Source organism: Monodelphis domestica, chromosome 3 (genome assembly GCF_027887165.1).
Source record: "Monodelphis domestica isolate mMonDom1 chromosome 3, mMonDom1.pri, whole genome shotgun sequence".
NCBI classification, from domain to species: Eukaryota; Metazoa; Chordata; class Mammalia; order Didelphimorphia; family Didelphidae; genus Monodelphis; species Monodelphis domestica.
In genome coordinates, this window is record NC_077229.1 from 329,431,573 (window position 1) to 329,452,274 (window position 20,702).

General features: G+C 39.8%; 1 protein-coding gene across 1 annotated transcript; it reads right to left on the reverse strand.

Annotated features, from left to right (window-relative positions):
• Positions 1 to 544: 544 nt before the first annotated feature.
• LOC130458427 (endogenous retrovirus group K member 18 Env polyprotein-like) lies at positions 545 to 8,699 on the reverse strand. The gene is made up of 2 exons (XM_056824127.1): positions 7,884 to 8,699; positions 545 to 3,063 (listed from the first exon to the last, which is right to left on the reverse strand). Exon 2 carries the CDS (start codon positions 3,061 to 3,063, stop codon positions 1,063 to 1,065), a length of 2,001 nt encoding a protein of 666 aa, XP_056680105.1. The 5' UTR covers positions 7,884 to 8,699; the 3' UTR covers positions 545 to 1,062.
• Between the last annotated feature and the right edge of the window lie 12,003 nt (positions 8,700 to 20,702).

Consider the following 20,702-nt stretch of genomic DNA (forward strand, 5'->3'; position numbering starts at 1 on the left):
ATATCAAAATGTAACTCAACACACGCTAAATATAAACACACTGGTGCACAATCATAATAATTCAAAGTGAGAAAATCAAACCAGATTATAAAACTCAAATATAAAAATCAAGTGTGAACTTTCTTTCTATCTAAGTGCTTAACAAAATAATGATATAAGATATAAAAATGTCAAAAAGAAAAAATAATTTCCATAACACTGATCCTGGTTTCATGAGGTAGAAGTTCTCTGTCTGACAAGATAGGTGCTTCAGTTAACCACGTCACTCTTCACCAGTCAGAACCATGAGAAGCTGTCAGATCTCATCATGATTAGCAAAACTGACCTCCTCTGGACCCGAAGGATAAATGCTTTCCTTCTCTTGAACTGATTCTGCATCTTTGGGATCTATTCGCTCTCACTGCCAGATGCCTGCCACCTAAGAAACTGGTTGGTAGGACGATGCCAGGACATCCAGTGACTGAGGGCGTCAGTGCACCATGTCTCTGCATTCCCCAACCTCAAGCATCCATTTCACATGGAAAATGCATCACCGTGGCTAGGCTGTCTGGTCCATAATGAAAGATTCATTATGATTCCCGTTGCATGCAATCAGACATCACTCTCCAGAATGGTCAACTGAAAATTAACAATTTCTGTCATGTTCTCATGTTTACTGACCGTAAGGTGACTGTAATTCTAGAAATCTTGGCACCTTCATAATTTGGATCAGAGCATTAACAGTACCTTCCTTATACTCAAAGTTCTGGCCTTAATAGTGTACAAGAAAAATTCAAGGTTGATCAATCAAAAGTGACTTTAAAAAGTGTCCTCTAAAATATAAATACTGATCTTATAGCAAAATACTGATCTCTGTAAGATTTCTTAGAAATACTGATCTGTATAAGATTCCTCTCCCTTTTCTTTTTGATTGTGTGGTGGGAGAGATCCCTTTAAAGAAAAAAAAAAAACATCCTCTCTGAACAATTCAGGAGGGACAGACATGTGACATAGCAAACATGCCTTCATCTTCTCAGTATATAGCAAAGATTGGAATGTAAAATATCATGATACTCTGGTCTTTCATGGAACGGTCGTGTTCAATTCAACATTTTCAGGCACCAATTGCCTAGTGTGATAAGACCGTGCCAATTCTGGCAGTATGCCTTGAATGTAGGCTCTGTTTTTACAGCTTCTGCTGCAAAGTATAATCAAACCCATAGCCAATAATATGAATAAAATGATAGTACCAATGCTGGTTAAGTTAGCTCTACCAAACCAATTTTGGGGATCTAGGGAAGATAAAGTTGCTTCCCAATTTGCAGCTATGTTTGCAGCTTCATTCTCATATACAATTTGGTCTAATTTGTTGATCTGCTGTTGCAATTTAATAATGTCCAAGGTGCTGTTATGGCTTCCCCAAGCACCCTTGATGTGCTGAACGACCAGTTGCCATTCATATGACACATTATCATATGGCAACGGAGTAATACAATAACCCGTTTGATTGTAATGACATGGATAAGTAATCCTTGTGTGTAAAGCTTCAACCTCTTTACCTAACCAAAACACAGCATCTTTTAAACTGTCCAGCTCATCTCTGTAAGCTAAGTCAATACTCTGCTGAGTGTGCCATAATTTGGAAGAGTTAGACACCACTTCCTGTATGAACTCATGGTTCTGGATAGAGGAAGTTAATGCCAATGTTGCCGTGGTTAGTGATGTGATCATGGCAATTACTGAGACTACGGCTCCTATAATCTCCAAGACCATTCTCTTGGACCTATGTATAACCATGTTAAATGCCTTTTGAATGATGTGCACAGTAGGCGCAGATGCCCACGTCTCTGTCAAGTCGACAGGTACCCACATTAAAGGTGGATGATACATGATAGCAACATATGAATCTTGGTGTTTAGGACTAAGGCATTGATGTAGGCGGCATTTTGTGCAGTTGATCTCATATAGACCTTGGTCATTTTTAAAAATTCGAAGGCTGTTACCTACTAGCATTACATAAGGAGCAAAAACACATGCAGTGACATTAACGTGACTGTCATATTCAAGATCAAGTCCTGAGTTCTTCACCTTGACCTTAAACTTGTATATTGGCTGCGTGGCAGCCACTATCTTCCACTGCGTGTTCTGTATAGGACCTGCTTCAATAGCAAGTCTAGAACCAGCCATGTCCACTTCTAGTAAGTCCTCAATTTTCTGAAAATTCTGACATGGCATGTGCCATTTCTCATAGTCAGTGTATTTGCCTAATCGCGTCAGTTGTTCAGAGCGACCACAACGTAACCTGGGTGCCCAATTGTAGATGTTAAAGTCTGTGGTTGCCGGCATCTTAACCTTTCTGGGAACTCGGACAGAACAATCTGTCCATGGCAACTCCTTTTGTACCGTACCTATCTGATTTGGACATAGGTACTTGTTAGCCGGGTGTTTAGGTTGGAACGTCTTACGTGCTAACTCATCTCCCATTCCTATCACACCCATGCCAACCCCTACATAACCGTTGTCAGTGGCGTTTTTGACAATCCACGCTTGATGTCTGCGTGGTACACAGAAAGAATTACCAATAAACGAATTTCTAAAAGACATACAAAATGGAGGATACACAGTAGATCCTGAATAATTGTACAGAGCTCCTTCAGATTCTAGAGGAACACGTTTGGCTAGAATAGGGTGTGGTAGCCAGTCCGTGTTGTTAACATATACCAGAGGGGGCTTGTCCCTCCAAGTTAACATTCTCAAAATAGGAGGTTTGGGCACGATGGACCAGTAGACTTCAGCATGACAGATGTTCAGCAAAGTCAAAATAGTGAATGTCATCAGAGTAAATGTAATGTCAGTGTTCAGAGTGTGTGCATTCACCAGTGTTGCCTTCGATCCCGGTGCCCTGCTCTTGACCATCAGGTAGCTGACTGGAGACAGCAGCGATGCTCGTCTGCTTCTCGTCCTGGTCTCGGGCAGCCGGTGCGGTGCTAGACTGGTGAGCCTGTTCCTCTGCTCCCCTTGCATCTGGAAGCGGTCCCTTCCATGGTTTGAGATGCTTACTGGGAGTCCAGATCTCTCCATCATCTGTGGAAACACAAGCATATCCTCGACCCATCGTTATTAGTCTGTTCGGACCTCTGTAATCTTTGTCTCCTGGCAATCTCCAAAAAACCCAGGGCTGCTGCACCGTGTCCATTGTATCATGACGCTCAAAATGCGTCTGCATAGGTGTAGCCTTCAGCCCTTCTGGGATGGAGAAATGATTGAGAGTTAAAAGTACCATCCTTAACAATTTGTTAGGAATAATAGGTTTGGGTTTAGAGATATCACCTTCATAAATTGTCAGGTACTCTCCTTTTTGTTTTTGTATCTGGTTCTTGAGAGTCCTGTTAGCTCTCTCCACTATTGCTTGACCAGTGGAGTTACCTGGAATTCCAGTTTTGTGGTTTATATTCCACAGTTTGCAAAATTCTGCAAACCTTTTGCTGGTGTATGCAGTACCATTGTCAGTTATTATCTGATTTGGAATGCCCAAATGCGCAAATGCTTCCAGCAAGTGTGCAATGACATGAGAAACTTTTTCTCCCGTTTGTGCCGTGGCCCATATGACCCTTGAGTATGTGTCAATTGTCACATGCACATACTTCCACCTTCCAAAAGGAGCATATTGAGTCACATCCATCTGCCAAAGCTGGTTAGCTTTGAGTCCTCGGGGATTAGCTCCTGGGGGAAAAGGTGTAGAGGAGAACTGGGCACACGAGCTGCATTGCTGGATTATCTCCTGTGCCTGTCTTTTAGTAATGTCAAATTGGCATTTGAGAGATTTCGCATTTTGGTGCAATAAAGAATGTGATCTAACTGCATCTTGAAAAGCAGATGCCACTAAGGTATCCACCTTAGCATTTCCCTCCGAGAGAGGACCAGGGAGGTTAGTATGTGAACGAATATGTGTTATAAAAAATTTGTTCTGCCTCTGCCATATCACCATCTGGGTGGCACGGAACAAGAGATATAACTCCTCATCAGGTACAGGTTTAATCTTTGCTGTTTCCAGCGAATTAACCAAATTAACCACATATAATGAATCACAGATTATATTACAAGCTTGTACTACATCCCTTAGTACACTGCGAACTGCAGCTAATTCAGCTTTTTGTGGAGAGCCATAAGTAGTGTCTAATAACATTGTGCTATCCTGGACTACAGCTCCTGCTCTCCCATGTTTTGATGCATCTGTAAAAACGTTCACAGCATCTACAAGGGGATGCATGGATGTCATTCTTGGAAAAATAATAGGAGTCAATTTTACAAACTGCAGTATCTTATTAGCAGGAATGTGATTATCTATCTGTCCTGTATAATCTGCAAAAGCAATTTGCCATGGCAAAGACTGTGCAAATAAATTCTGAACTTGCTCTCTTGTTATAGGCACATGAATTGTACTAGGATCTATGCCAGTTAACTGTCTTGCCCTTTTTCTGATCTGAGTTATCAGTAAAATGATAAGTTCTAGATAGCTAGTGAGGGATTTAGTTTGTTGATTGGCTAAATGAATCCATTCTATGATGTGTTGGTCCTGATGTAAAGCACCTGTGGGAGTATACCTTGTCTGTAGAACAGACGCTATTAAGGGTAATGATGGATCAATTCTATACAATCTGGCTTTTGACACCGCTTCTTCCACTACCTTTAACTCCTCCTCTGCTTTGGGAGAAAGTGTTCTAGGGGATGATAACGCAGCATCTCCCTTTAAAGTGGCATACAGGTTTTCCAACTGTCCTGTAGAGATTTTTAGAAAAGGTCTGAGCCAATTAATATCACCTAGCAACTTCTGGAAGTCGTTCAATGTATTCAGGGAATCTCTACGAATCTCAATTTTCTGTGGTCGGATCTCTTGATCATACACTAGTGTCCCTAGGTACTTGTAAGGGGGCGTGGTTTGAATCTTTTCCTTAGAGATCACCAGATTCGCCTCCGTTAAAGCTTGGGTGGCGTCTGCGAGCAATATCTCCACTTCGCCACTAGATGGCGCCGCTAACAGAATGTCATCTACATATTGAAGTATGTGATATTTGGCGTGTTGGTATCTAACCTTTTCTAGTGCATTAGCTACATATTTCTGACATAAACAGCTGCTTACACGAAGCCCTTGTGGAAGGCACAGCCATTCGAATCTTTTGAAAGGAGTACCATAATTTATTGAGGGTACAGAGAATGCAAATCTGTGACAATCTTGTGGGGACAGGCGGATATTGAAAAAACAATCCTTCAAATCTATAACTATCAGCTTCCAGTTTATGGGAATCGGACCCGGGGAAGGTAATCCCGGTTGCCTTGTCCCCATGTCCACTAGCTGTTCATTGATCTTCCTAAGATCATGGACTAGCCTCCACTTCCCTGCCTTCTTTGGCACTAGAAAAATCGGGGTGTTCCAGGGACTGTTTGATTCTCGTATGTGACCTAAGCTCAATTGTTCTTGTATTATGGCCTCTAAATGTACTAATTTCTCCTTAGATATAGGCCATTGGTTAATCCAAATGGGTTTGGAATTTAACCACGTGATAGGGTCAGCGAATAGCGGGGCGATGCTTGCCGCACCCACAAATTCTGTGTGCAGTTTGTCCGATGTGGTCAATGTTATGTTCATTGCGGACATCACCTCTCTGCCCCAAAGAGATTGGGCAATATCTAGTACATAAGGTTTAAATATACCTCTATGTCCTTCACTATCAGACCACGATAAAGTATTCGCTGATTGGAGAATGTGCTCAGGAGTGCCTATGCCTATTAACTTTTGGTGAGGTTCAATGACTTCCCATGATTCTGGCCAATCCGTAGCAGAGATCACCGAGATGTCTGCTCCAGAATCCAGGATGCCAGAGATAACCCTGTCTTCTACAAATAAAGACATTACCATCCTATCCTGAGTCACTTTTTGAGACCAAAACAATCCATGGGCTGTGGAGTCAAGGCTGCTTTTTTGAAGCTTGCTCTTTAGAGAGAAATCAGCTTCAGGGAATATGGTCAGGTAAGCTAGATTAGTGTCCTTTGAAATGCAAAATGCTGGCTTTGCGGCAGCCAGGATGTGGAGCCCATTTGTCTCCTCATCCTGAAACAATGTAGGAAAGATTTCTAAACCTTTTGCAATGAGGTCAGGGTCGCCTAGTATCAACCCTTTAGCACCTTGAGGTACTGGAAAACGAAAGCTAGCTGGAATCCAAGTCGGTTCTGACTTCTCTTTTAGTACTATGCTTTCGGCTGCAATTATAGGGAATCGAAAAGAACACCTCATGGTTCTGCCCTGATTTACTCCTGGGCTCAAGGCTGGCCTGAAGTCTAGTTTAACTGGGTGTTAGACCCTGTGTTGGGAAGACTTCGCTTATTGCCAGCTCTGCACTCAGAAGCCCAATGCCTGCCCTTTCCGCATTTGGGGCAGATATCTGGAGTCTTTCCTGATCTTTTATTTGGACATGCTCTACGATAGTGACCTCTCCTGCCGCACGCATGGCATAGCCCTCTAAGCATTCTTGGCTGCTCTTGTACTGTTAAAATAGTTCGTGTCTCACCCATGCCTATGTCTTGGCAAGCTCTTAAAAAATCTGTCAGGGTCCCTGTAGCTTTAATGGGAGCTAAAGCTCTCCTGGCCTGTTCATTAGCATTTAAAAAAGCAAGGTCCCGAATGAGAACCTTGGCTGCATCTTCGTGAGGGATATGTCTGCGGACTTCTGTACTGAGCCTATCCACAAAGTCAGCGAAAGATTCGTTCTGCTTTTGGATGATCTCTGTGTACAGGCTCTCTGAATCCTTCCCGGGTAGGGCTCTCCATGCCTTAGTGGCCGCGCTGGCTATCTGGTTAAAAACCTGCTCTGTGGCTGCTATTTGCCTAGCAATTGGTTCGAATTCTCCTTGCCCTACCAATTGTTCAAAGGGCACGTTGATTCCTGCCTGCCTGTTCTCGGAGGCCTGCAGGGAACATAGATCATGGAATTTCAGCTTCCAGGTCAGATAGTCACCTCCACTGAGGGCGGACTCGGCTGCCAGGTACCAGTCAGCCGGTGTGAGTGTCTGTTGAGTCAGATTACTGAGGAGCGCTAATGTGAATGGAGCGATTGCCCCGTTTTTCAATACGCTGCTTCTGAGCATTTTCAAGACCTTACAGTCTATGGGCTTGTGCTGAGCAATGTGTCTGTTGGCATCCTCACGGTCCTCTATATACCTGACTGGGAAAGCAGAAATATCCTCCTTGCCTTTTTGAGTAGGCGAGATCGGCTCATTCCTGAGTGAATCAGGCTTAGAAACTTCAGGCGAGCAAGGTGGGGGTGGGGTGGCCACGAGAGAGGCTCGTGAAGCCAACCCGTAGTCTGGGGGAGGGGTGGGAGGGGGAGGGGTCAGAGTGTTTAGAGAAGGATACAGCCTTGGAGTTGTAAATGACTCTTTTGTTTTACTCTCCTTTGAATTATAGCCTGGGGCCTCTGGAGGATCCCCAGACCATCCTGAACACTCTCCTTCCCTTCCCCCATCAGTCTCCTCAGGAGCAGTGCGTTTGAGATCCTGCTTTTTAAATTCCTGAGTCTGTGGAGATTCCTTCTCCCCTGCAGTATAGGTACGAGTAGCTAAATCCTCTAGAATGGTTCTGATAATTGACCAGGTATTAAATACCGTTTTCCTGACTCTGTTACCTTCTTTTTGATAGTCCTTTAAGGATTGTCCTATAAGGTCCCATTGAGCAACTTCTAGCGTCCCCATAGATGGGAAGGCTGGGAAAGCCTTTTGAATTACTTGTAGCAAGGCTTTGATCTGCGCTTTAGAGACCTTCCTACCTCCCTGTTCAATTAACGACATGAGGAGTCGTATATAACCTGCATGGGAGGAAATAGTCAAACCCATCTCTGAGAACAACTCACCTTCCGTTGGCCAGACTCGAAGGGCTTGTTCTCTGGCTTCGTTCCGCCTAGCCTGAGAAATCCTTCGCGTCTCGGGGCGCGCCCTCCCTACTGCTGTGAGAAATAAAGGTAGAATGCCACAAGAAAGTGGCAGGTATGAGTTCTAGCCACGTTGGGGCCAGTATGTAGCCTCCCGGCCTGCGAGAGGCTGCAAGGGGTGAAAGAGAGGATAGAGATAGAGTAGAAGTATTGATCCCGCGAAGGGCGTGAACGAGCCGACTTTAGAGATGTGAATAACCGAGTCAGTAGACAAATATTATTTGTATGAGCCACAGCTAAGCTCCGACCACTGAGTGTGACTATTCAGGCTAAAACCACCCAATGATCTCAACTTAACACCATACTGGTCAGAGGATAATGCTAGCTCAGATGGAAAGGAGATCAGAAACTACAGGAGGTAGATGATGCTAGGTAGCATTAGGAGAAAGAGAGGAAGTAAGGCAGGCCTGGCCTAAAGGCCAGGCCTTAGTGAGAAAGATAGAGAAGAGAGAGAGAGAGAGACAGGCAGGGGAGAAGATCTTCAAGTGGGGGGAGCTTGCTGGGGCTCGTTTATTTATAGTCTTGACAGCTCAATACATATTGAACAGTTATATGATACCTCAATACATATGGATGAGTTACCTGGGGTATTCCCATTGGATAATGCAACTTATGACAAGGTGAAGGTGGGGTTATTATCCCCGGGAGAGTGAGACAAAGGAAAGCCAGGTTTCGCGCCTAAACTTCAGCCACGCTGGCAATAAAATTTATTGCCATGCACAGGATGGCCATGAGCTCACCCACATTCCTTGTCTCTCCAAAATGCCTATAGGCTGGACTGCTACATGTTTCTTTTGGTTTCGACCGCTTAAAGGGATAACCCACCAGTTGCGGTGTGCTGACTGGGTGTTTGTAGGGCAGGCAATGTTTGGGACACCTTTTCTAGTCCATTCCCTTGATTAGGGTGAGTAGTGCTGTCCTAGAGAGGGCTGCTCAGTCGCCCATGATGCTGCCGAACGTCCCTGCTGCCCACAGGGCCGAGCGATCACTGGTCTGTGGGCCGCCTACGTGCAGGATCGTGACTACAACTGCCAGTGGTCACCTCCACCTGTTGTGTCACCACTCCCCCATCGCCGCAGGTCTTGAAGAGGGTGGACGGGGTTAGGATAGATGAGTGTGCACAAAGATACTTGTGTGTGAAAGAGATTTAAGTGGAAAAGTCGATGCACAGAGACAGTCCCCCTCTCTCGGTGTTGGAAGCCTGGGCCCAGTGGCATGAAAAATTGTTATGCCTGGAGACTTCCTCAGCTGCATTGGATGGCCGTGTTGTCTTTTGTGCTCCAACATGCCCTAAGCACTCCACAGTGCTTTGCTGCGTCGCCATCTCAGCCGTTGAACCTTCTTATTGATTTCTTCCACCTGTTCTGCCAAAGCAGTCTTCACATGCTGGGTGCGCAAAGCCCTGGTTCACTAGGGGTCAATGACCTGATGGCTACCCTCACAAGGTTTAGCCGGCCTGTTGAAGCCATTGCCCGGGGTGTGGCTACTGCTACATGCTAGCAGCTACTGGGAGCCATAAGTGAGAGCTGGGTGTCAGGTGGGGGTCAGAGGCTGGAGAGCTGCCCTAGGAGGGCACGACAAGCCCTCCATACCAGAGATACTACCCCTCCCTGAGCACCCCATACACCTCACCAACAGGAGCTTTATGCCACATTCAACAACCTATTGGTATCAATACATAATTTATTAGATCTGGTACTAAGCAACCGTATATATTTTTTTCTGAGGAAGGAAGCCACCAAAATTTTTTAATGATGAGGCTTGAGCAGCTAGGTGGCATAGCAGTTAGAGAGACAGTCCTGGAATCAGGAAGACACATCTCTCTAAGTTCAAAACTGGCCTCAGATGTTTACTCACTGAGTGACCCTAGGTAAGTCACTTAACCCTGTTTTGTCTCAGTTTCCTCATCTGTAAAATTAGGTAGAGAAGGAAATTGCAAAATATTCAAGTATCTCTGTCAAGAAAACTCGAAATGGGGTCATGAAGAGTTATGCATAACTGGAATAACTTCACAGCAACAACAACAATATGATGAGGTTAGTTATTGCTAGATTTGATGATGCAAAGTATCACCTATATATTGGCTGACATATTCCCTGTTATCACCATGGCACAATAGACAAAGCATGGAACTTTGACGAGTTATAGAATCTCGCAAAAAAAAAAATTGGCCAAATCACTTCACCTTTCTGATCTTAGTGTCTTTATCTGTAAAATGGAAGTGTTGACTGAGATGATCTCTAACATTCTCTCCAGTTTCATTTATCTATAGTTCTAAGTTTTATGGTCAATGGAGTAAAGAATATTAAGTACTCGATGACTTCAAAACAGAGCTCATGTATATATGTAATATGTATATATTATATGTAATAATTGTACAGGAAACAGACATGTTTCCAGATTTCTCTCTCCTACAGTACATAATTACATTATTATTATTATTTTTATAGCAGTATAAAGAATGTGCTTTACTCATAAATATTCTATTAGTATCATTAACCCAATTTTTTTGGTGAGGAAACAGATTCAAAGATGTTAGGAAATGTATCCCTTATCCCACAGCTAGTCATTGTCTGATATGAATTTTGAAGTCCGCAAGTCCAGCATTCCTTTACTACTAAGTCATTTCTGCTTAAGTGCAATTTTCCCTCAGCCTATTTAGTCAGCCCTGATAAACAACATAACAAGTAAAGTAAATTCTAACATTAAGATAGATGCAGAATTTCTGGAAAACTTATTTGTCTCAACAGTGTGTGAACATCACCCAAAATTCTTGAAATAGTCATTGAGGCTTCAAGGCCCAGTGTGAAAGTGTACTCTTAAATCTTAACAAGGAGTGTGAACAAAAGTTAAAGTGATTGGCTTAGTCATTTCTGTTCAGTGTAAGTCTGAAGAGGGCAGTAGTCATGTACCAGGCTGCACTGGGGCCTTGGCGCCTTTGTATTCTGCCTTCTAAACAGCACTTTCTAATAATATACAATATTAATAAGAAATGATCATGGAGGGCATTTTGGTTCTGGACCTCAGGTTAAGAACCTCTGCACTAGGAGGAAGTTAAGACTTTTGGTTCTATTAATTATTGGGACATTACACTCTTCTTTGTTTAGTGGAAAGGCTGTGTACCATGTTTATCTTCAATGATCCTGGGACAATGTTGTCAGCTTTGTACTGTCTGAACATTGCCCTGAACTGAAAATTCTCTTGCCACCATTGTACCTCATCAGACAGAGAGCTGACAGAAAAATTAGAGTGCCTTATTTTAGAGGATGTAAGACTCAGATGCATTAGATAACAATATGAGCTTACATTATATATTGTGTTTGCAAGGTACTTTAAATATCTTATTTGAACATTACAGCAACTCTGTGAGATCTATAACAAGGGGAAATCAGTATGGTACGGAGGAAAGAGAAATTGAGATCCTGATTAAAATCTTCCCAATTATTATCTAGTAGTCTCAGTGAGGTCCAATTCTTTGTGATTTCATTTGGACTTTTCTTTGCCAAGCTATTGGAGTGCTTTGCCATTTCCTTCTCCAGTTCGTTTTATAGATAAGGAAACCAAGGCAAAGAGGATTAAGACTTGATCTCACTTAAGCTAGTAAGTGTCTGAGGTTGAATTTGAATTTATGTCTCCTTGATTCCAGGACCAGCACTCTATCCACTTCTTCACCTATATTGTGTACTATTACATGCATCATAGTAGGAAATAATTTAATCTCTTTGGACAATGTCTTTTTATGTGAAATGAAGGTATTTGATTATGTGACCTTTAAATTCTCCTTCCAACTCGAAATCTATCCTCCTTTGACTTTAAAAAGAAACTTATTCCACTTTTCCAAAGCTCTAATTAGAGGGATTACTATCATCCCCATTCTATAGATGGAGAAACAGACTTTAGTTGTAGAAAACTGAAAATGATTTGACCATGGTCACACAAGACTATATAAACATCAAAACACAAATTAGACAGAATTTGAACCCAGGTTTTCCTGACTCCATCATTCTATTAGTTATGCCATGTTGCCTCTCAGCTATCACAGCTGGCTTTCTAAAGAGTTTAATTAATGACACATGTAAGCCAAAGAGGGTGAAATGACAGTACAAGATCATGGATAATGAGTTTGGAGTGTAGCCAATTAATCAGCACTGAAGTAGAATATTTTGCCACATAACTTCAAGTTTACATACATAGCACTTACAGACAATGGAAGTATCCTGAAGCCATAGACATTTGCCATTCAGTAAATTGTGTTGAAATACTCCTGAAGAGAGCAGAGATGATAAACATTTGAATGTCAAAGTGAAACATGACTCCTAGAAATCTCTGGCAGACTACAGTAGGGGAATGCAGTACCTGTGACAAAATTAGAACAAAAATTTCTTTATTTCAGGGATTAGTAATTAAAATATAAGTATAATGCAATACATAACAAACATATGGAATTACAGTAAAAACTTACAGAGAAGCACATAATTTGTCATGATCCTAAAGAATTAGAGGAACTAGAGGAAAAAAATACCTATGTAAGTTAGAAAAAATGACTTCTTGTGTTTAATAAATGTTGAATTACATATGGACCTGAGGTTTATAACTGTAAGTTTTATCTATCACATGAAATTGTCCTTGCTCTAACTTCCTCAAGAAATACTTGAAATTATAAAATCCAAAAGTTGGATAGGATAGAATCACAAAACTTTAGAGCTGAAAGAGAACTCAGAATTTGTCTAGTCTAATGTGTACCTGATTCATCCATTACTCCCAATAATTGCTAACTTTCATATGGAGAGGCTAATTAAATCTATGGGAATGTATGTGATCACCAAGCAAAGTAGTATGTATAGAGAAAAAATGTCTTTGCACATATAGATATCTATGGTTGGACATCTATAATTAGATGGTATGATCTAGGTGTGGATACAAAAAATGGTGTGAAAGGCAGCAGGAGAACCAGGAGAGAGTGGTCTCCTGGAAACCTAGAGAGAAGAGAATATCAAGGAGGAGAAGAGGTGATCATCAGTGTCATGGGCTGCAGAGAGGTTGAGGAAAATGAGGCCTGAGAAAAGAAAATTGGATATGGCAATTAGACCATCAGCAATAACTTTGCAGGTAACAGGTTTGGTGCAGTGATGAGACTGGAAGCCAGATTGTAACATGGAAAAGAGAGAAAGGGGATGGTCTTTTCAAGGAGTTTAGCCATAAATTATAGAAGAGTTACAGAATAATAGTTAGCAGGATGGAAGGATCAATTGAGTTTTTTTGTTTCTCTGAGGATGAGGGAGATATAAACATGCCTGTAGGCAGTAGGGAAGTAGCCAGCAGATGGAGAGAGACATGATAACTGATAGAGTGGGAATCATAGAAAGAACTGAGATGAGATGGAGTGAGCTTGCTTGTATAGATAAAAACTTGTATAACTTTGGTAAGGAGTAAGTCCACTTCTTCATCTGAGTTTGAAATGAAGGAGGAGATATTAAGAAAAAGTATCTAAGTAGATAAGAGGAGCATAAAGAGAGTTCATGGCAAATACACTCATTCCCCCCGCCTCCTCCCCGTAAAGTATGAGATAAGGTTCTCAGCTGAAAGGGAGTGAGGAGTAGGAAGGAGATTTGAGAGACAATAAACTTTGGAAGAAGTGCTGTGGATAATGAGATAGTGAGTAAATAATGGAGTTGTAGAAGCCTAAAGTGAGGGTTCAGTTGAGTTGTATAATTAATTTGTAGTAGGTCCATCCAGTATGATTTCATAGTTTTCTCCATATATACTTAACATATTATATGTAGAAGAGGAGGTGGCAGGATGGAAATCATTGAAAACTGATCCTTCCCAGAATGTAATTGGCAGTATCATAAGAGAGACTGGGATTCAAAAGAAGACTGTTTGTAGTTGAACTGATTCATCAAGGGATCAGAATGGAGAAACATGGAGAGGCTGACAAGTGCTGGGAGATTAGCTTGGGAGATAACTGAAGGGTTATGGAGGTCATGGTGCGGAAAAAAATATAAGTTTTCACAAGGGAAAGAAGAGGCTGAGGTGGAAAGAAAATGAATTGTAACCAGAGATGAGAATTTCAAAATTCTTGAACATAGATATAGTACATTTGTGGATGATGGAAAGATCAAAGTTATGACAATCTTTGTTTCTGGTTGAGGTGGGCTGGAGGAATAGATCATGGAAAGTGAATTAGTTGAAGAACTGAGTGGCTAGAGTGTCTGAGGGAAAAACAATATGAATGTTAAAGTCTCCTAGTATGATGGCAGGAGTTGAGGAGAATAGAAAAACTGTGAGCCAGGAGAATAGAAAAACTGTTAAGGAAATAAGAGTATCAATTTAAAGGTTTGTAGACAACAGCAACCATGATTTTGATTGGATGGTAGATATGACTAGCATGAATCTAGAGGGAGAAGACATTACTGAGTAAGGATAATAGGGAGAGAATCTGGAAATGGCAATGAAGAGAAAGGAATATTCCAACTTTCTTGCCTGGAGCATTAAGCCAAAAAGAATGAGCAAAAGTACAGCTGGTACTAAAAAGAGTGGCCATGGAGGCTGCATCATGAAAGAGAAGCCAGGTTTCAATGTGCTATCTAGAAAATGAAAGGAGTGAGAAAGGAAAAGATTTAGAATGAAGGAAAATTTATGGCATATATATGGTTTAGATGATGACCTCTGGGAGTTCAGAATCACTGAGATGTCTAAGATATGATCAGATGTGGGAATGTTTATTATTTTGTGGAAGGCACTACTCCTTTTCTCAGAAGCTACAGATCAATCTGGAGACAAGTGCAGCTTGATAGAGAAGGCATGAGATCAGATGCCAGATAGGAGACCCAATTTCATAACTACTCTTTTTTCCCAAGGCTAGAGATTAGGCAGGAAATGATGAGCAGGTGAAGGAAGTCCAGCTTCTCCTCACTGATTTTCCTCTTCCTCTTCCCTCAAGGAACAGGTTCAGAAGGAGATTGGAGGTTGCTCCTCTTTCTGCTGGAGGCCATTCCACATTACAATTGGGAAATCATTCCTTACAAAGTGTGCTTACAAAGATGGAAAGTCACCCCAAGCATCTTTCCTTCCCATGACATGCATGGCAGGAAATGGAAGATTTGTAGTCAGAGAATTGCCTTTTGCCTTTCTTTTTACCCCCATTGCTTAGTGTCTGCCTACATAGTTGGCACTTAATAAATACTTGTTGAATGATTATATCATGTCAAAACCTGTCCCATGCAATTAAAAAAAAAAATAAAAACCTTTACCTTCCATCTTGGAATCAATATTGTGTATTGGTTCCAATGCGGAAGAGTGGTAAGGGCTAGGCAATGAGAGTTAAGTGACTTGCCCAGGATCATACAACTGGGAAGTATCGGGGACCTGCCATCTAGCCTAGCTCTCAATCCACTGAGCTAACCAGCTGCCCCTCCCATGCAAATTTTAATAATTTTTTTTTGTTCTCTGGGGCCAAATAAAATGAAAGATCCTTCTCCCAAATGACTAACCTTTAAATATGTGTCTGCAATCATAAGATTGCTTTTCCATGATAATTTTCCTTAACTTCTTCCAAGTGATTGTCCCACAACATGATTTTGATTCCTCTCAACTTCTTTGTTGCCCTTTTATGGGACACATTTTGCTTGTCATTCCCCCTCCCAAATGTGACACCCAAATCTGAATGTATTACCCAAAATGTAGGACAGAGTGTGTTGGGAATACTGGATAACCTCCTTCATTTTGGGCATTAAAAATTTATCCATTTCAGTATTTACAATCTTAAATCTTGCATACTGTTATTTCCAGGATTTAGCACAAAGCCTGGAAGATAGTCTGTACTTAAATGCTTTTTGACTGACATTCTTTAACTTAAATAAAACTCATATATCTCATAAACAATTTCAAACTAATAACCAAATTAATATACCTCATAAAACTTTGGAAGTGGAATGAAAAAGCAGAATATCAAGATAGCTAGTAGTTACTTATTTTAGGGTTGATAAGATATGGATTCAAGTCTTGTACCTAAGACATAGTGAATGTATGGCTCTGGACAAGTCTTTTAACTTCCCACTGTCCTATGGAACTCTAAGACTCTAAGCAGCAGACCAGGTGACAATTGGCATTGATAGATGGCATTTCCTCACTGGGAATTCCTCTTACCAATGAGTTCACAAGTCCATTCCAATATATATACCAGGAACACAGCATTTATGTCAAATTAAAAAAAAAGCTGATGTTTCTGCCATTTGTCAGATATCAGGGATCTTCCACAGCCCAAGTAGTTTATAGATAGAGAACCAGCAGATTCAAAGTTAGCAACTAACATCCCTTTCAGAGTGAGGTAATATGGTATCGTAGAAAGAGAATAGGCATGGGAGCCAGAGGACCTGAATTTGTCAGTCATGGCTCTGCTCATTATTAGATTGTGACACTGGGAAAATCATCAATTTCCTCACCTTTAAATGGAACAATATTAGTACCACAGATGATTGTGGTGAGGAATATGCATTGATTAAATATTGATTAAATAAAAAATAAAAAAATAATGTGATTTTTTTTTAATTTTAATTAATTGAACAATTAATTTAATTGTTCTATGAATCATATCTCTGGAAGATGCCTTAACTCTATAAAGGATTTTGACATGAGAGGATGAGTCAGTTGTTTGTTCTTAGTGACTCCAGGGCCAGTTAGGATAGTTTTGATTCTAGGAAACTGACTGACTGCACACCAGGTCTGTGATATGTCATTATGGTGAAGGAATAGACTTCTTCCCTGACAAGCAGCAAAGGTCCTTTCTCTTCAGAACACACCGTATCCTTTGGATATAAATATTTCATCCTGGGGAATAAAAACACATTTTCACTCAAAACAAGATTGAACCCCAAAACATTCATTTGTAAATCAATGGTTCTTGACCACTCGAGTGAATCTAGAAGCTTCTATGGTTCTTAAATGATTTTTTTACCACTGGAATTTGCTCTAGAACATTTTCCAGAGCAGATTGTAGCAAAGGGTTCTCTGTCACTCTGATTGCTACTCAGCTTGCTCACATGGCATATTTTGATCTTAATATATGTTTTGGATAAGATTATCAAATGAATCATAAATACTGGTGTGACATGATCCCAGGTCTTATCCCCACCTTAAAGTAGAGGCAAAAGCTTTTTTCTCATCAAAACCAAAAAAATAACATATAATTGTCCTTGAAAACTTCTGTGGGAAGACTAATTTAATAGTAGTATGCCACTTAAATACATGTCATTAGAGGTATATGATGTTAAAAATATTCTATATACTCTTCTCAAAAGAAGCCAAGAAGTCTGCCACCCTCGTTTCACTAAAATCAAAGTTTATGCAGCTGCATCAACCTTCTCATGTGTAAATTTGGCATCTTGTCATCCAAACTAACTGAGCATATTGCAAAGACTTGTAATTTAACTTTTTAGAAAGTATAACTAGGTCATAATTTTTTGAGACTTTATGGAAATGTTAATGAGATAGAAATGTTTTAAGGAAAGATAGTGTTTAGCCAGACTATGTTGAAATCAAATAGAAGGAAGAAAAAAATGCTGTGTAAAAGAGGGAAAATAAAATGGTCATGAAGTTGCTGAAAGACTTTCATGGCTATGTAGTTTATACTATGTTCCCTGATCAGTGAGTGACCTTAATAATTAGCTCGAGGAAAAGGCACATATTTGTGAATAAACTTCATGTTCCTTTAGCTCTTGCTGTGGTTTATTTTAGATGCACTCACCTGTTTTGAGGTAATTATATTATTCTCATAAGTTTAATAAAATATTACTAAAACAGTTGAATTTATGATTATTCAGCACATATAACAGGAGAACTCATTCTACTTGATAATAGATATGAGAACTACATATGGTCTGTAAAGAAAAATTCAAATTAAATATGGTATGCCTAGACATTTCAACCCCATTTCAGTGACATTTCAGTCAGTTTTGTCTGTCAGAAATATATCTTTGTCTATGGAACTAATTTCCTTTCCTAATGTGGTTTTCTTCCCCTCTTCTAATTTTCTAAGTCTATGCATCAGAGAACAAATTCTATGAAGTTCTATCAAGCTGTATGTCTTTAAGCATAGTCCAGGTTATAAATTATTCCCTCTCTTGTGATATTCAACTTATCTAAACCCAGATAGGCTCATTACCAGCAGTAGTCTGGTCACTAGGTGAAGAATTCTTTGGCTAGGGAAACCTATGAAATGCATAAAAATGTAAAAATAGCCTTCTTCTGCTTCTTTAGTGATATTGAAAAAGGAGGCGGAGAGTGTTAACAGCAATAATCAGTACCATTTATATACCTCTTCCAATTCTGAAAAGTGTTTCCCCCACAGTGACTCTATAAGTAACATAAGCACTAATATCCCCAATTTTCAGATGAAGAAATTAAGGCTCCAAAAGGAAAAAAAAGTGATTTCCCAATGATTACACAGTTTATACAAGACTGAGATGAGATTTGAGCACAAATATATTAACTCTAAGTTTAGCCTTAATGCACTATGCAATGGTGCCTATGAATAACACCTTTTAGTTAATCTATAAACATTAATTTAGTTATCCGTAATATAAATGTGAGATCTTTGTTCAACAACTTAAAATTACATGTACTATTGGAGGAAATGAACTATATTAACATTGTCAATCTTACTAAAAATGAATGCAGCAGCATATAGACCGAATATGAGATGAGCTGGTCAAGCAATGAGAGTACAAGATAACAGATGGACAACCAGAGTGTTGCCTTGGAACTCATGGAATTTTAAAAGGTACAGAAGAAAGCCTATATATAGCTTTTTGGATAGATGCTCTATGGTGAATTTATAGAAGGAAATTGTCACAAATTTCCCAGAATGAAAAGGTGTAAATGGATTGCAATCTGTATAACTTGAGAACATACTCTGCCACCCTTGCTCCCCTCTAACCCTCTATCCCCAATATAATCAGTTCCATTGACACATTCAAATATGCAATATTTTAGTGGAAACAATAACATGCATATACATATATATGTAAGTCTCTAGGTCTCATTTCTGTTTCACTTAATTTCCTTAAATAAAAATTGATGGAAAAGGATTCTAAGGTTTTTACTGTTCCTAAAAAGAGGTGATGGTATAAGATACATTCTATCATTTTATAATAGGAATATGCTACTTAATCAATAAATTAACATTTATGGCTGTTATGTGATGTCAGGCACTATGCTAGGCATAGTATCTGCCCCAGTTCTGTAAGTCTTTGGAGGGAAAGAATTAAGAAAATATGGAAAATGATGAAAGAGGTATTGAAATGTGAAAGGAAGAAGTAGCTCTATTGTTTATTTATTTATTTATTTTGGTAAAGTATGAGGCAAAATCCTCAGTTGAGAGGATTAGGTAAAATGACAGTATAGGAGAAAGAAGAGAAGATCTAGGACAATTCCTTTGGGGAGAGCAATAGAATCAGTCAGGCAGGAGGCCCAATTGAAATTAATTTATATAACTTATTAGTGGGATTAAATTTCATGAATTCTTCCAGCTCTGTTCAAAAGCATGTGAATGGAGGAGGTGGATGTTGTTAAACAAAGGTGAGAATTTGACAAAGAACTGACAATTGACCAAATGGCAAATATATTTGAGAGTAGAGGACCATGTATAATTGAATTGGTTAACCATAACATTTTTTGATTTGAAAAGAATTTGAAAAGTATAAAGGTGAAAATAGAATAGAAATGATGATACTATTAGAAGGTAGAGGGACTGAGGATCACAGAAAAGGATTTTTAGAAGGAATAAGGCAAAGAGAGAGATAGACATGTATTAGTTTATGGCCAGATAGAGGAATTTCTGAGTTCTTGATCATGGAAACAGAAAAATTATTGTGATGATTGTGCTAAGATCAAAAGGTCAGTATTGTAATCATCCTTATTTATGACTGAAGTAAAATGGTTAAGTGGTCATGGGAGTTAAGGATATTGAAGAACTAGTGAATAGCATGATGGTAGCACTTCAGCATGTTTATTGTTGTTTCTTAGCATAAGAGTAAAAATTGTGGAGAGGAAGATAGTGAGTCCATCACCAAATTTCTTTGGAAAGGAGGGAGAATGAATAGGAGGCCACAAAACAACTGCACTATGATTTGGCTTGGATAGTATGCTTGGACCGAGTTCACCTTAAATGAAGAAAAAATAGAATTGTTGGCAGAGATAGATGGAAATGGGGAGCAAGGAATGCTCTAGGAAACTCCCTTTTTAGGACTAGTGTTTTAGTTGTTATGAGGTAAGATATTACCAGTACTAAAAAGGATGACCAGGAATACAATGTTTGAGTCTATATCTATGAATGTGGAACACTATTGTCTCCAAAACATTGAAGATAAGGATTATCCAAAGGACAGTGGAGAGGCATAATGTAAGTGTGATCACACAATTCAAAGAATTATGAAGAATAAATGATATAATGATAAGGTACAAACTCTCCAAGCTCCAGGGAACCAGATTAAAATGCTATTGAGAAATTATTAACAAAATAAATAAAAATAACATAAAATATAAATACTGTTAATTTGTCATTTTAAAAATCATCATGAGGCCCTTGGGGACTTATTTCTATTTGAGTTTGACACCAATAGTATAAAGGATGTCCTATAATGCTTGCATAATTGAAAAAGAATATACATTGATCACATGTTGAGAGTGAAGGGTAACTGATGCACATTCACTATTCTTTACTAATATCCCGAAGAAATCAAG

Excerpts from the sequence above, each read along its gene's own strand:
- LOC130458427 (XM_056824127.1), bottom strand. The coding sequence starts at position 3,063 with ATGATGGAGAGATCTGGACTCCCAGTAAGCATCTCAAACCATGGAAGG.